This window comes from Mercurialis annua, linkage group LG3 (assembly GCF_937616625.2).
Source record: "Mercurialis annua linkage group LG3, ddMerAnnu1.2, whole genome shotgun sequence".
NCBI classification, from domain to species: domain Eukaryota; kingdom Viridiplantae; phylum Streptophyta; class Magnoliopsida; order Malpighiales; family Euphorbiaceae; genus Mercurialis; species Mercurialis annua.
Window position 1 is genome coordinate 2,722,397 of NC_065572.1, and position 16,483 is coordinate 2,738,879.

Sequence of the window (16,483 nt, forward strand, 5' to 3'; positions counted from 1 at the left end):
TGTTAGTCAACATAGTTAAAGGACTTGAGAGTAAATTAATTTTAGACATAAACAAAAGTGAAGGACAAAATCGTTGACAAAAATAAAAGTGGGGGACCATATAGTTTTATTGACTCGGTTGACTAACACTAAAAATGAACGAAAGAGTTACATTATTGATATAAATAAAAGTGAGAGATCATATCGTTTGATTTTCAAATAAAAGGTAGTTAAGTGTAAATTATAATAAATATAGAGGCCACATTTGAATTTCAACATGGGCCTAAAACAAAAGTTAATTGTTCAAGTCAATATTGAAGAGACGGATATTAGGATGGACCGGACGGATACTCAAAACCCATGCACCATTCTGGCTCATTTACTTACCTAGTATCAACTTATATGCAAAGAGTAAGAAGAAAAATAAAAGGGCAATCTTATAAAAATTCATCAATTTTATATGTTTTGTCATTTTAATCGTGTTATTTAAAAATCGTCATTTTCATATATCGACTACAATTTTCTTAAAATCGATACACCGTTTCAAAGGTAAAAGTCGTTGTCACTATCCGGTTTGTTTTGACATGTCATTATCTGTTATCAACTCAGCGATTTTTACCGGATTTTCACTCGGTATATCGGTTTGAAAGTCGGCGTATGAAAATGACAAATTTTAAACAGCGTGAACAATATAAAAAAAGGTGAAAAGTTGGTGAATTTTTAAAGACATTAACCCAAAAATAAATAAATATATAATGAAATGCATACATTACAATACATAAATAATTTCAACAATACGCCCTACCTCCACTCAGAATGGTTACTGGACAAGAGCGAGCTGACTTGCCGCGAAACATATACGCACATGCCTCTGATACCCAATCAGAGAAGAAGGGCAAGCCTTTTGAGCTAGATTTTTAAGGGGCAATTGGTTCATAGGACGTAAACTTCTAAGGATTGAAGACTCCGTCAGCGATTCGGGCCGAAAAAGCAATGTCACTCGATCATTATCAAACTGACTGTAATCTTTTTCTATTCGTGAGGATCCCACCAGAGCGCTTTCTACTTCTAATAGGACACGAACTGATTTGGTGGGACCAAATTAAAGCCATGGAAATTTCCTAACAAAATAAAGAAACAAGTTTTAGTCGTCACCTTTGCACTTTTGCAGGACATGAATTGATATGCCACTTGTAGCTTTGCAAACACTTAGAGCATCCCCAATGGTATTCTCTATTTTAGAGAGCATATTTTATAAAATAGAGAGCATCTTGCATATAAAGAGCATATTTTTTAATTTTACTACAATAGACTCTCTAAATATAACGTTTTATTCAATAAGTATTAATTTATTTAATTATTATATATTGTAATTTTTATTTCTATAATTTTTTATATTAAAATAAAATCAAAACACATATTTTTAAAAATAAAAAGATAGTCTATATATTTTGAATTTGAAATTTTATTGAAAAGATAAGAAGTAGAGAGTGAATTTGACTCTCCACATGTGGAGAGCCAAACTCACTCTCTTCTTTAAATTTAAATTATGGAGAGTCCATTGAACTTCAAATTTTGCATGAAACTCTCTAAATTAAAGAGTTTGATATATTTAGAGAGTGCATTGGAGATGCTCTTAGAGAATGTAACAATATGCACATTTTTGTTCATAATTATGCATCAACTCACCCAAATCAAAATTCACAACCTATCAGCTAGCTCAGCATTCAACAAGTGCTTCTGATTTGTACTAAAAAGATATCATCTTTTTCATTTTTAAGAACTGGGTGTTTGATTTTTCGTGTAATTTATCAAAAACAAATGTTGATTTTGTTGAGATTGTGATTTTACTCAAATGGGTATTCGTTATTTTGACAAATCATCTGCCTTTTTAGTGTTTTTTCTCATAAAAAAAATGGTGCAATTATAGTGGATTTTGGCGTTGAATAGGCTTTTGTGATGGGGAGGTTCCTCATTGGATTTGCATTGCCTTTACTGTTTTTGACAGGTTTGAAGTTTAATGAAGATCTTTAATTTATTTTGTTATGTTCATATTACAGCAATTGCCTGATTGTGATTTTTTTGCTTTGGTTATGCAGGTGCTCTAGTCAATTGGAGTTTGATATCTCTGGCTGATTTGTTAGCCTTTCTCTTCATCCAGTATTCTGCACCAAAAATTGGTATTGCTTATTGACATTGTTTACTTCATTGTCTCTTGGCCTTTCTGTACAATGATATAAAGGCTTCCAATTGTGTTATACTTTGTTCAATTAGATTATTTTTTGAAGAATTGTTGCATGTCTAAGTTGTTCCATCTTGTTTCCTTGTGTTCACATCTAACAGGTTGTCATCCTCAAAGACAATCTCTTCTATCATGGTGTGCGCTTATCTTTTCTTTGCTGGCTGTTTTTTCACATTCAACATTTCACATTTTGTTGGCCGTTAAGGGAGGCCAATGGTGTATATCTGATGCTCCATGGGCCAAGTTAGTCGGCTTTATGAGGTATACACATTATGTTGATATTCATTTTCTGAAGTTTCTTGAAGATTGATGTTTACTTTCTTGAGCAACTCTGTATTGTTTTTTCAGTGTTCATTCTTGGAGGTTGCCATATGTAATATGGTTTCCAGTCATCCAAGTATCCGCAGCTTTTATTGCAACTGTTGGAATTTACAGAAGCAGATTTGGTCTTGACCTACAGAATGATACTGGGTTGGGGCGTTTGTATTATTCTGTCGTACATATAGGTTTGACATTGTTGACAGTGTGATGAGTACAACATTCTTCTTTCTACATCTCTCTATTTTGCGTACATGTATTTCTTTTATGTCTTGCCTTGGGATTCGTCTTTGATTTTCTGCCTTTTTTTTTCATGGAAGGTTCTCATATCAGGGTACTATGCTGTTTCTTGCTGCCCACTGTACAGCTGGTTGTGGGCATTAGTCATCCATCGTGGGCATCCTTACCGTTTTTCATTTGCAGCAGTATTGGACTTGTTAATTGGTCAATTACTAGCAATTTCTTGGGCCTCTTCCAGTAAGTAACTTGCTCGCATTTCCTGCAGACCTGCTCTCAGTGAACTAGTGCTGGTTGTTCTCATTACAATCAACTTGAATAATTTATACTAACTCATACACGTTTCAAGGTGGTGGAGGTATCTTTTGTTGTACGCGGGCTTGAATATTATCCTGTTGTATGTCTATCAACTTCCAATCGAGTTTCCTGAGATGATTCAATATGTTTCTGATTTCATTGGCCTCTATAAGATATCTGCACAATCAGAGTGGTCAGAAATATGCTCCTGCCTTTCACTACTATTTTTTTACTTTATGGTGAGGGATACGTTTTACCTCAGCTTAGATTTACTAGCTCTGTCAGATACTAAAATATATGTTGCCAAATGCTTCTCTATTGAATTATTGTTTTTCTCCTCTAAAGTCTGACTACACTCTGGATTTTGCTAAAATCTGGGAAAAATTGCAAAAGAAACATACACAATCATTAGATTGTATAGTACTAGAGCACAGTGTTTTCATGTGTAGTGTTATGAACATTGAATGCAGAATGCTACAAAACTTCTTTAAAAGATCTCAATAAGTTCCAAGGAAGTAGCTATTGTTCTGCTTTGATACACTATAAAGTTCTTCAGCACAGCACAAAAGATAATGGACCGTGTCTTTTTCTTTCTGTTGATAAGAGTGCTCCTTGTTCATTATTCACAAATATTTTTTATGTGTCTTCCATTTACAGTTATCTTGGATTAGATGCGATCTTACAGAAATGCATTTTATCATGTCAACAAGAGAAAACACCTTGACTGAGCAGCTGCTTCCCTCAAAACATTCAGTTTTTATTCATGAATCGAGGTAATTAATTCAAGGTGGTGTCACTACATCTTGATGTTTAATTTCCTGGTCTCTTGCCCAAATATCAAAAACTTTTCTTAAGTGTGAACTAATCTCCTTTTAAGTACAACATGAACTTCTATGGTATTTTACTTAGTCTATTGTATCATTCTGTGCAGATCTGGTGTAAGGCACACAAATGTTATGTTGAGAGGAGCAGTTTTTCGAACTTTTAGCGTCAACTTTTTCACTTATGGTTTTCCGGTATGCTCATATCAGCAACTGTTCACTGTTTTCCTCTTTTATTCTGTTTAAAGTCATTATTCAGTAACTAAATTGTACTGTTTGATGTGTCAAACTTGCTGGTTCAAATTAAACAAGCTTCGCACATATTGTTCGTAATTTTTGTGTTTTTTTTATCAATTTTTATTATGTCATACATGCAGTTTTCCTTGCCTTTATTCTCAATATCCATCAGTAGATTTCGGATCAGGAAACTGTGTCTTGTTTACTTAATCATGCCTGTTACTATCATGGCAGATATCCTTAATTGCTCTGTCGTTTTGGAGTTTCCATTTCGCAAGTATCTGTGCATTTGGACTACTTGCTTATGTTGGCTACATTCTGTATACATTCCCTTCACTGTTCCACTTGCACCATTTGAACGGTTTGCTTCTTGTCTTTATACTCTTATGGGCTGCTGGAACCTATGTCTTCAATGTGGCATATACTTTCCTAAATAAGAAAATGTGGAAGGTATTCTGTTTTTAGTATATGCTATATAGCTAACATTTGCAATTGTCTTGAAATATTATGCTATAATCTAGAATGCTTTTGCAGGATATAGAAATATGGGAAACTATTGGTTTATGGCATTACCCTATTCCTGGATTTTATCTTCTTGCACAATTTTGTCTTGGTGTCCTTGTGGCTTTGGGAAATCTTGTAAACAACTCCGTCTTCCTGTACTTGTCTGATGGAGATAGAGAGTCTTCATCTGATGACTTCATAGTGGGAGGTAAAGAAATGAAAGTCTTAATTTGACAGACTTCAAACCTTTTATTTTCAATTATTTTCTGGAACAGCGTTACTGTTTTGGGACATAACTCCACTTGCCTTTGTATTTCAGAGAGTGAAGAGACCAAAGTTCTGATTGTAGCTACGATAGCATGGGGACTGCGTAAAAGCTCCCGTGCTATAGCCCTGGTGCTGATATTTCTTATTGCATTGAAACCTGGCATCATTTATGCCATTTATAGTAAGTTTAATCATTTTCATTTAAGATATATAAATAATAAATGTATTAAATTCTTAAGATGATAAAACTTCTCCTCGTATATATTAAATGCTCGGATATTGGAATATTTTTTTTACAAGTTTTGGCAATATTAACCGAATCATTGTAGTCTTCTGAATTGACTTCTTTGCATTGTATTATATTGACAATTAAATGCTGATTTGTATCTTTATCTGTTTGATTGATCAGTGATGTTCTTTCTAGTATATCTATTGAGCCACACCATCAGTTGGAAGATTCGCCAATCACTGATTGTTTTATGTGAAGTACATTTTGCGCTGCTGTATATTCTTAAGCTTAATCTGATTTCTAAAGCTTTGGAAAAGCAAAGCTCATTTTCCATGGACATACTCTCGCAGTTAGGTAAATACTGGTGTGGAATCAACTTTGCTGTAGGCATATTATAGGAAATCATTTTTGATGAGTGTTGATATCATTTCTTTATGGTACAATCATCTTTCCATTTTTACTTTTGTTAATTGCCTTAGGTTTTCTTGATCATTCTAGTACGGTGGATCTCTTGAAGATAGCAGCGCTTGCTTGCTCCTGTGCAATTCATAATCATGGTTTTAAAATGGTGTCCTCGTTTTCAGCAATTCTGCAGCATACTCCCTGTCCCCCGATTGGGTTTAGCATACTAAGAGCTGGTTTGATCAAATCAGTTCTTTTATCAGTTTCTACTTCAGTATCCAGCCGGAAGCATTATAGTAACTCATCTCATGGTATAACTTGTTGAAGGTTGAATCAACTTTAAGATGCTTTTGATTCTTGTTTAGAACATTTTGCATATGTAAGTATGTCTGATAATGGCTGCAATCTTAATTTTTTTAAGAGGTTTCAAAGACTTTGTTAGTGGTTATATTGACCAAAATAATTTAATTGTGTGGACATAAGTAGCTGACGCATGCAGTGTTAGTATTGCTGGTAATCAGCCCCCATTTCTAATACTGCATTTTGATAAGTAGGTGTCAAAATGAATTTTGACATCAATGCTGACAAATTTGAGATTGATAAAAATACTCTCCATTTGTTGTCAGAACTTCTGAAAATAGTAAAGGGAATTCTGTTGTAATGATATTTGCTTTTCCGCGACTTTGTTATGTTTCCATTGATCAAGAAATTATAACATCGTGTGAAGTTCATACCACCCGTTTTAGAAAAACCGAATTTTATAAATTACCAAATCAGCAGTCATGGTATTAGTTTATGCGGTAAATTTGATTACTAAATAAGGTAATATATTTAACTTCAAATACTTTCTTTCTGTCTTCAGATAAATGGATAGTATCACATCTGAGAGCAATTGGACAGAAGTTTCTTTCAGTCTATCGATCATGTGGGACCTACATTGCCTTCCTGACAATTCTTTTCACTGTGTACCAAGTAAAGCCTAATTATGTTTCATTTGGTTACCTATTCTTCCTTCTTCTATGGATGACTGGAAGACAACTGTTGGAGAAGACAAAAAAACGCCTTTGGTTACCATTGAAAATATACGCAGGCTTAGTATTTGTTCTAGTTTATGGATTCAGTGTCTTCTTCAGTTTCCGGATGTGGTTATGCAAGATGTTTGACCTATCTTCTGTCTTCGGATATAACCCAGAAGCTTCCGTATTGGAAAATATCTGGCAGTCCCTTGCTGTATTAGTTGTCATGCAACTATATAGCTATGAGAGGAGACAGAGCCAATTTTATCCACCATATGACATTGATGCATCAGAAAAAAGTAACTTTTCTTTCATGAAGCGTCTTCTAATTTTGCACAGCGAGAAGATCCTAGACATTGCTTTATTTTACACATCGCTGTCCCCTATAAGTGTATTTGGTTTTCTGTATCTTCTCGGCCTGGCTTTTTGTTCCACGTTGCCAAAGTCTTCTTGGATCCCTTCAAAATTGTTTCTAGTTTATTCGGGATGTCTTGTGATGCTTGAATATCTTTTCCAGTTACAGGGTCATCAGGCTGAAATGTTCCCTGGTCAAAAGCACTCTTCTGTCGCACTTTTCCTGGGATTGCAGCTCTATAAGCCTGGTTTCATGGGTATAGAATCAGGATTAAGGGGGAAAATTCTGGTTATTATTTCATGTATTCTTCGGTACAATGTCTTCCACTGGGTGGAGAAGATGCCATTTAATTATGAAAATGGAGGGAGATGGGAAGAGCCTTGTGCTTTGTTTGAAATATCAGAAGAAGCTCCGGAAGAACTTACAAAAGATTCCAGCTATGTGTCAGAGAAGAGAAAAGATGGGAGAAGTCTTTCATGGCCATCATTTGGCAGTTTTACATCCCGAGGGCTGGAAGGTACCTCCTCTGAAGGAGATTTTGAAGTCATTAACACTGGAAAATATTCAAAAACTAGTGGAAGCTCCAAAGAGATCCAAAAGTGGAATCGAAAAAGAATTCATATCTTGAGGAAAGAAAGACTTCATCTGCAAAAGATTACTTTAAAAGCATACGTGAAGTTTTGGATTGAGAATATGTTCAATCTCTTTGGGCTTGAGATTAACATGATCGCTTTACTTCTCGCCAGCTTTGCTGTGCTCAATTCCATCTCTATGCTTTATGTTGCATCACTAGCTGCCTGTATTATTTTACCTCGGAATGTCATGCGAAAAAAGTGGCCCATATTTGTTTTCTTGTTTGCTTCTATTGTTATACTTGAGTACTTGGCCATTTGGTTGAATCAGATATTTTGGAAGACAGATGCGGGGACTGAGATAGAAGTTTCATGTAATGACTGTTGGAGAAGCTCCCATCTATACTTTGACTACTGCAAAAAATGCTGGTTAGGTATATATTTCTCATCTAAAATTAAGAATTATATGTTTGCAAATAATATCACCTCATCTTGTTCCATACTAGTAATTTTATAAGTTTAGAATACACTGTTCAACTTCTACGACTAGCTGCTTGTATCTAGTAATGTGGCCTTTTGATAGTTCGTAAGGAAAATCATTTAGGCTTCATCAATTCACATTTTAAATGCCAAGAACATTGAAATTATATCACTTTGATTTCACCATGTGCCTTCAAAACATCCAGTAGATCCATCTCTCACATATGTTTAAGTTCAGAAACCATGTTAATGTTATTTTTCTGCAGGAATCATAGTTGATGATCCACGAATGCTTATCAGTTATTATGCGGTCTTTATGTTATCCTGTTTCAAGTACCGTGCTGATCGCTTTTCAAGTCTTCCAGCATCAGAGACATATCAACAGATGATGTCTCGATATAAGAAGACATCGCTCAGTAATATCTTATTTGAAAAGAAATTCATGTGGACATTTCTTGACTATGTAAGGCTTTATAGTTGTTGCCACTTACTAGATCTTGTTCTGACTTTAGTTTTAATCACGGGAACGCTTGAATTTGACATTCTACACATAGGATACCTTGGTTTTGCTCTGATTTTTTTCCGAAGGAGGCTTCAAATTCTGAAGAAGAAGAATGAATTCTTCAAGTTCTTGAGGATGTACAACTTCGCTGTGATTGTCCTTTCTCTTGCTTACCAATCACCTTTTCTGGGCGGGTTTTGCAGTGTGAAATGTGAAATGATAGATTACATCAGTGAGGTAATTGGATTTCATAAGTATGACTATGGGTTCCGAATAACATCGAGATCAGCATTGGTTGAAATTATCATATTTATGCTGGTATCACTGCAATCATATATGTTTTCAGCACCTGAGTTTGATTATGTGTCCGAATATCTTGAAGCAGAACAGATTGGTGCTATAGTGCGAGAGCAGGAGAAGAAGGCTTCTTGGAAGACTTCGCAGTTGCAGCAGATACGAAATTCTGAAGAGGAGAAACGCTTACGTAACTTACAGGTGGAAAAGATAAAATCAGAAATGCTTAGCCTCCAAATCCAGCTTCAGAATATCAGTACCATTGCAAACTGCGGTAGTGCTTCTCAAAGTCAAGAAAATTGGAGAAGAAGTTCATCTCTAAGCACGGAAATAGCCAGTAGCATCATAGGCAAAGAGGATGCTGATTTCAGGAAGCAATCTGGTGATTTGAGTACTGATTTAGAATTCCCTTTTGATGTGACCGTGAGTGAATCTCCCAAAAATAAAAGTACACAAAACCTATCAGCATCGCACGTAAGAAAGCATTCAATAGATTTTCTTAAAGAGATCCCTGAGATGAAAGGCAAAGCTGCTAGCTTTGAGGTTGGATCACATGAGAGAGATGAAGTAAAATCTCTAGCCAAGAAGAGGCCATTACACTCAGCAGTACATCTGTTAAATGATGGAGTTTCTCAAGTTCGCTTTCTTAGTCATATGGCAGTTTCCAATATAGTGAGTTTCTTTAATATAAAACGTGAACAGCCAGATTTTGGTGATGACTCTTCTATTGATGAGGTATACTATGAGATAGAAAATGAGAATACAGGATATGAACCTATCAGCCTCACATTTTCTATGCTATCGGATGATGAGCCGACCACCTCTGACAGTGGATGCCTGCAACTTGGGATGATTCTCCGCTACATGTGGTTCCAAATGCGATCAAATAATGATGTTGTTTGTTATTGTTTCTTTGTTCTAATTTTCTTGTGGAATTTCAGCTTGCTCTCAATGGTTTATCCTGCAGTTCTCTTTCTGTATGCTCTCTGTGCAAGTTCTGGTCCAAATAATGTGTTCTGGGTTGTCATGCTGATTTACACAGAGATGGCTATATTGGTTCAGTATGTTTATCAAATCATCATCCAGCATTGCGGGTTGCAATTCAATTTAAGTTTTCTTCAGGAATTAGGATTTCCTGCAAATAAAATCATGTCATCTTTTGTAATCAGCAACTTGCCGCTTTTTATGGTTTACTTGTTTACTCTCATGCAAACCTCCTTAACTGCAAGAGACAGTGAATGGACAACAGTTTCTGAATCCAGCTTCCAAAAGAGAAGAAACAAGTGCCAAAAAGAAGCTGTTCAGGGCTTCTGGATGAGAATAAAGACGTTATTTTGGTCTGCTAGAACTTCTGTTGAACTATTTGTTAGAGGCCTTTATACATATTGGAAATCTGCAACAGAGGGAGCAGAAACTCCACCTTACTTTGTGCAGGTGTCTATGAAAGTTGATTCCTGGCCTAGAGATGGCATTCAGCCAGAGAGAATAAAATCGGGAATAAACAAGGTACTCAAGATTATGCATGACAAAAGATGTCAGCAAACAAGTGCAAATCATTTTCATTCAATCAGTAGAGTTCGGGTTCAAAGTATTGAAAAAAGTCCAGAACATGATAATGTTGCTTTGGCTGTTTTAGAAGTATTATATGCCTCTCCTTTAAAAGAATGCGGCCAAGCAGAATTTTACAAGTCACTAACTCCAGCAGCAGATGTAGCATATGAGATTCTAGAAGCTGAACGTGCTGGTGTTATTGAGAAGATACAGTTCCCTTACCCTATACTTTCAGTGATCGGTGGAGGAAAGAAAGATATTGATCTCTATGCTTTCACATTTTGTGCTGATTTAGTGGTTTTTTTCTTGGTCTCCGTGTTTTATCAATTGGTTATGAAAAACAACTCTGAATTCCTTGAAGTTTATCAGCTTGAAGATCAGTTCCCGAAAGAGTTCGTGTTCATATTATTGGTAAAGTACACACTTGAGGCATGATACTTAATTAGTATTGCTCTAGAATGTTAACTTACAGGCTTTAGTAGTTGGGTGTTTTTTTTTCTTTCTATACATACACAAACTATAGAATTTTACCAAACAATGATATATTCCGTCTTTTAAAATAAATAATTTTGCCTGTCTGGTCACTTGTTATTTTGATAATTTCTGTTTAAAGGAAAGCTATGACACAACCAACTTCTTTATTCTTTTAATGTCCATGTTGGTCAAATTTCTGGAAGTGCTTTAAGGTTTGATCTGTAAAATGTCTCGAAACACATATTGTCCCGCTTTTCAAGTTGTACTACACTCATACTCCAGTTAACTTCTAAATGCCTTGCATGCTGTGTACAGATTAAGCATTGCTGATTTTCTGTCCCTCGACTAGTTTGTCATTCTCATTTGTCGATCATGTCAGGGTATTTTTTGCTGAAGAAAATAAGATTTTCTTTTTTCAGGTTATCTTTTTCTTAATGATGCTTGATCGTATTATATACCTCTGTTCATTTGCAACTGGAAAAGTCATCTTCTATGTTTTTAATTTTGTCCTCTTCACTTACTCGATCACAAGATATGCTTGGACTTTGGAGCCACATGACAGACATGCAGCAAGATTTGCGCTCCGTGCTATATATTTCACAAAGGCTATTTCCCTTGCTTTTCAGGCCATACAGATAAGGTTTGGAATTCCACACAAAAGTACTTTATATCGGCAGGCTTTGACAAGTAGCATTTCGCAAATTAATTATTTGGGTTTTCGAATTTATCGTGCTCTACCGTTCCTTTATGAATTACGATGTGTGCTCGATTGGTCTTGCACAACCACGTCTCTGACTATGTACGACTGGCTGAAGGTATGCTCAATGCTTTCTTGATAAATCATTGTAATTATATTTGCTGAAAAGCTGGTGACCATGTTTCACACATCACGGTCTTCTGTGACACATCTATTTTGGTATTTGATATTACATTTTCTTTCAGTTGGAAGACATTCACGCCAGCTTGTTTCTTGTCAATTGTGATGTGGATCTGAACAGAGCAACGCACCAACAAGGGCAAAAGCAGACCAAAATGACTAAGTTTTGCAACGGGATATGCTTGTTTTTCATTCTGATGTGCGTTATATGGACTCCTATGCTGGTAAAAATATTAACATGGACTTATATGTTCATTTTGTTTAATTTTGTATTTGGCATAGAATTGTAGAAGTCACTGATCCTAATGTTATCATTCTTAGCTATCATCATAGAAGCGGAAATGGAAACGCTAAAATGGGACATGGCTAAACCACATTTTAAAAAAATAGGTTTACAAATATAGAGTTTTCAGAGTTCTAGAAGCATTTTCAGAATTGAAAATGAAACGCTGAAACGTTTGATTTGAGAAGTTTCCGTGCAACATAACTTCCTAACATCACATAAAGATAAATGTCTTTTCCACTACCTATTTAGAAGCATTTGCATTATAAACTTTTTACTGTGATATGATGAATACAAGTTTGGTCTCTCATAATTCTGAAGTATAAGTCTATATATTCTCTTCTTTTCCTGAACAGATGTATAGCAGTGGTAACCCCACAAACATTGCGAACCCAATCCAAGAAGCCAGCATTCGGATTGATATAAGGACAACGAGTGGACGATTAACACTATTTGAGACAACATTGTGTGAAAAGATCTCTTGGGATAAAATCAGTTCACCTAATGATCTTGACCCCAGAGGTTATTTAAGCGCATATGATAAGAAAGACGTACAATTAATATGCTGCCAAGCTGATGCTAGCTCCTTGTGGCTTGTTCCTCCAGTTGTCCAGCTTAGATACATGGAATCTCTAAGGTGGAGCATGGACATCATTTTTTCTTGGCAGTTAACCAGAGATCGGCCAAAAGGAAAGGAAGTTGTAAGATATGAATTGACCGTTCAAAATGAGGATCTTCCTACGTATTCACAAGTAATGGCAGTGCTAAATGGTACTACCGATAGCTTCAGGATATATAATGTTTATCCAAGATACTTTCGAGTTACAGGATCTGGTGAAGTGCGGCTCTTGGAAGAGTTGGTATGATGTTTAATTTGATACTATAATGCTATTCAGAATTCCTTTCCAGTAATAGATATTTGCTACTAAAATCTGAAAACAACAGGTAGATCTGGTTAGTGGAGATCTCGTTCTCAATCGAGGGAATCCAGAATGGTGGTCTTTCCATGATATCGATGTGTCATCAGGATGCGGTGAGTTTGCAGGTCCTATGGCTATAATTGTTTCCGAGGAAACACCACGTAAGTACTTATCAAAAGTTCTATACTACTGATAGTTCCACCACTGCTCTTGTCAGTTAAATTTGAAATGGAATTTTTTTCAGAGGGCATTCTAGGTGAAACGCTGAGCAAGTTCAGCATCTGGGGTCTCTATATCACTTTTGTTCTGGCCGTCGGCCGTTTCATCAGACTACAATGTTCTGACCTGAGAATGAGAATACCATTTGAAAATTTACCATCTTGTGACAGGTATATAGGTTTATTACTAACTATGTTACACCAAAACCTATAGAGTACTATCAGCATTTTGTTTCCATTTTCATCAACGCTCCTCAAAAATCTAAATTTATAACAGATTCTTGTAAAAAAAACGGCTTCATATTTTTTATTTCGGGTTTCTCGTTTATACGTTTCTGTTTCTGTTTCCGTGTGTTTGCAATTTGATCTTGTTCATGTGGGGGAATGCAGGTTGTTAGCAATCTGCGAGGATATATATGCTGCAAGAGCAGAGGGTGAGCTTGAAGTTGAAGAAGTGCTTTATTGGACATTAGTGAAAATTTATCGGTCACCACATATGCTGATCGAATACACCAAGCCTGACTGAATCACAGTGAGCTTGTCATCTGTAACCACTTGCGTGCAGGGCAAGCAAAAATGTTGAAATCTAGCACTCATCAGCTAATGGAGCTGAAACTGGTAATAAGCTCTGCAAGAAATATATATGACCATATTCATGGATGTGATTTGAAGATTGACTCTGAAAAAGTGCACATTTTTTAAGTGTCAATCGCAGTATTAGCAGTCTATAATGTAAAATATTAAGTTACATCTCGCACTTTATTTATGAAATTATAAAAAGTAACATCAACAGTCGATATGTCCGAGTGGTTAAGGAGACAGACTTGAAATCTGTTGGGCTTCGCCCGCGCAGGTTCGAACCCTGCTGTCGACGGTCTTTTTCTCCTTTTTGCCAATTCATTTAGTTTGTAGGTGCAAAGTTAGTTAATGTACTTTCTTCAATCATAAATTATGTTATTAAAAATTGTGTCGTTCTCGCTTTTTTCTTTAAAAAAGGGAAATCTAAAATCTCATTAAAGACAAATCGAAAGCAATTACATTTATAAAAAAATAGCGATAATTATCAAACCAATCATGTTGATCTGACATAGAATGAGAAGTTTGTGTTGCTGCGTTCATAAATTGTCTTACATAATCAAGTTTAATTTTTTTAAATTGATTCATTAAACTAACACACTCATCAATGAGCGGGTCAATTCCATCTTTAAACGGCAGCCTGAGATTAGAAATAACATACAAAACGTCAGATTCGACGATTATGTTTGAAGCTTCTTTCATCCAACTCAACATTTTCTTAATAGCCATAATCTCCGTTGTTTTGCTGTGCACGTAGCTGTATGGGAGACAGAACGGGCTTGAAGCAGTTCTCCTTTATCATTCTTGACTACACAAACAGTCCCTATACCACTGCCATCTAAAAAAGAGTGGCTTCGACCGCAGTCGGAGCTGACCACAAAATCTGCCCACCATCCCTGTCTAAATTAATATCAATAATAATTTCTTAAATTATATTTTAGTAATATTTGCAAATTTTATTTTTTTTATTTAAGCAAGACTTGTAATATTTGACAAGTCACAACATATAATTTTTTAAAATTTGACATTTTACAGTTTAACATTATTACATGACATCCTTTTTTTCTCATTAAAAATTACAGTTTTATATTTTTAGAGACGCAAAATTTGCTTTAAACTCAAAATTGTAAAAATGTCATATCATTAATCTAACGCGCCCTCTGAACTTGTAACACGGGGTCATCTAACCCAATTTATATTTTTTTGAGCAACTAACCCCAAAACTCTTCATTTTTTTAGTCAAATAGCCCAATAATTTATATTTTTATTTCAAAAAAATGGATTTAGGATAATTATATCATAACAATTAGGGAAGTATCTAATTACTTTTTTACATTCCTCACCTCCGATTTGTACTTTACACGTTTTAAAAATACAATTATGGGGTTATTTGACCCAAAAATGAAGAGTTTTGGGGTTAGTTGCTCAAAAAAGTATAAATTGAGTTAGATGACCCCGTATCATAAATTTAGGGGGCGCGTTGAACTTTTGTTCTATATATAAAGGTAGCAAAGCAGCCTCGACGGGATAAAATGTCACTAAGTCAAGCGATTAGGGGACCCGACCGAGATACCTGTACTACAAAATACACCGGACTGCTACCCACAAGCCGAGATAAATTGAAAGAACTACGGTATTTCGATACAAAATGAATTGATGTGATGGACGCGATTCCCACAGTAGCTCGGGAGGATGTATAAACAACTCTTTATTCCTCCAGGAACCGAGCTACCATTTTTGCTAACAAATTTCTTGGGACCATAGGTAAGATCTAGTACACAAGAAATGTTTTTCGCATTGCGAACTCGATATTCGAGACGCAACGAGAAATTGCCATATTAGCTAACTAAATTGTGGGACCAAAAGAAGAGAAATGATCAGTTGTGATATGTTTGCACGAGGTGCATCTATAAAAGGCATCTTACATGCAAACTCTATTTATTCTTTTTACTCTATACTTATTTCTTTTTTTTTTCTTTCTTTTAAATATTGACTAGATCGTCAGAGCGAATTACCGGTGTCCTCCACCGATATTTGGTCTGATATTATATGTTCTTAGTTCTTCAGGTCCCGTAGATTGATGCAATCAACAATGATTTATCAATAAGAAAAGAAAAATATTACTAGTATCATATACATATATGTTGGGTAACCCAGTCAAGAAGTATGAATCATTAATTAATAATTAGGTCACTGAAACTTCTTGTGTCACTCTCCATTATTTTTAGAGGCGATGGGACTTTATGGTATAATAACAAAATCTGCAATCAATCATGTGAGCATCTTAGCTAGCTACCATTAACATTGTCAAACCCTAATTGGTCAATGCTTGCCTGTCCTCTACATTGACCACTTGTATCCTCCACCAATCTCATCATGCCAAGTGTCCAACTTTCATCATCAATCTCATGACCACCGATACAAACTTTTTATTCACAAAAAGTTCCATTCCACATAATGGAGGGTAACAACATTACAACCTGACATGAAACATTGTGATAAGAAAAATCCCTGGTTATAAGAAAAAAAATCAAATTTATTATATTTTAATTTAAATTAATTTTTATAGTAATATCTAATGACAATCTCATTATAATTTAAAAAACGAAGAATATATCTATCCATAATTTTTTAACGTTCTTATAAAATATACTACAATTTTGAATCTTTTCAATTTCATCCATCAACTTTTAATATTTTTTTATCAAATATAGCTACAACTCATTTGGAGCTGACATGACGCGAGATGTGTACACCATTTAGAATAATATAGACGAACGATATTGGACCATGTAAACTCAAAAAATCAAAACAGGTCATATGTATATTTGG

General features: G+C 35.3%; 1 protein-coding gene and 1 non-coding gene across 4 annotated transcripts; both read left to right on the plus strand.

Moving 5' to 3' along the window:
- Positions 1 to 1,624: 1,624 nt before the first annotated feature.
- Positions 1,625 to 13,872, plus strand: LOC126673360 (piezo-type mechanosensitive ion channel homolog). 3 transcript variants are annotated; one of them, XM_050367471.2, is made up of 21 exons: positions 1,625 to 1,987; positions 2,079 to 2,159; positions 2,323 to 2,482; positions 2,570 to 2,727; positions 2,860 to 3,016; positions 3,126 to 3,312; positions 3,731 to 3,846; positions 4,005 to 4,089; positions 4,366 to 4,581; positions 4,666 to 4,843; positions 4,955 to 5,083; positions 5,312 to 5,485; positions 5,611 to 5,844; positions 6,396 to 7,910; positions 8,223 to 10,714; positions 11,404 to 11,592; positions 11,720 to 11,878; positions 12,294 to 12,797; positions 12,883 to 13,018; positions 13,102 to 13,246; positions 13,466 to 13,872. In XM_050367471.2, exons 1-21 carry the CDS (start codon positions 1,939 to 1,941, stop codon positions 13,599 to 13,601), a joined length of 7,200 nt encoding a protein of 2,399 aa, XP_050223428.1. In that variant the 5' UTR covers positions 1,625 to 1,938; the 3' UTR covers positions 13,602 to 13,872. The 3 variants fall into 3 exon arrangements, with proteins under 3 accessions (XP_050223428.1, XP_050223427.1, XP_050223429.1); XM_050367470.2 differs by having other exon boundaries at positions 1,626 to 1,987; positions 11,197 to 11,592; XM_050367472.2 differs by lacking the exon at positions 1,625 to 1,987 and having other exon boundaries at positions 2,125 to 2,159; positions 2,323 to 2,356; positions 2,427 to 2,482; positions 11,197 to 11,592.
- Positions 13,868 to 13,949, plus strand: TRNAS-UGA (transfer RNA serine (anticodon UGA)). Its single transcript has one exon. It is a non-coding gene; the product is annotated as a tRNA-Ser (tRNA).
- The last annotated feature ends 2,534 nt before the right edge of the window (positions 13,950 to 16,483 follow it).

What these genes read in the sequence shown, in the direction of transcription:
- LOC126673360 (XM_050367470.2), top strand. Translation starts at nt 1,939, where the DNA reads ATGGGGAGGTTCCTCATTGGATTTGCATTGCCTTTACTGTTTTTGACA. An exon ending in CTGCAAAAAATGCTGGTTAG is followed by an intron (nt 7,911 to 8,222) that starts GTATATATTTCT and finishes ATTTTTCTGCAG; the next exon opens with GAATCATAGTTGATGATCCA. An exon ending in TGCGGCTCTTGGAAGAGTTG is followed by an intron (nt 12,798 to 12,882) that starts GTATGATGTTTA and finishes TGAAAACAACAG; the next exon opens with GTAGATCTGGTTAGTGGAGA.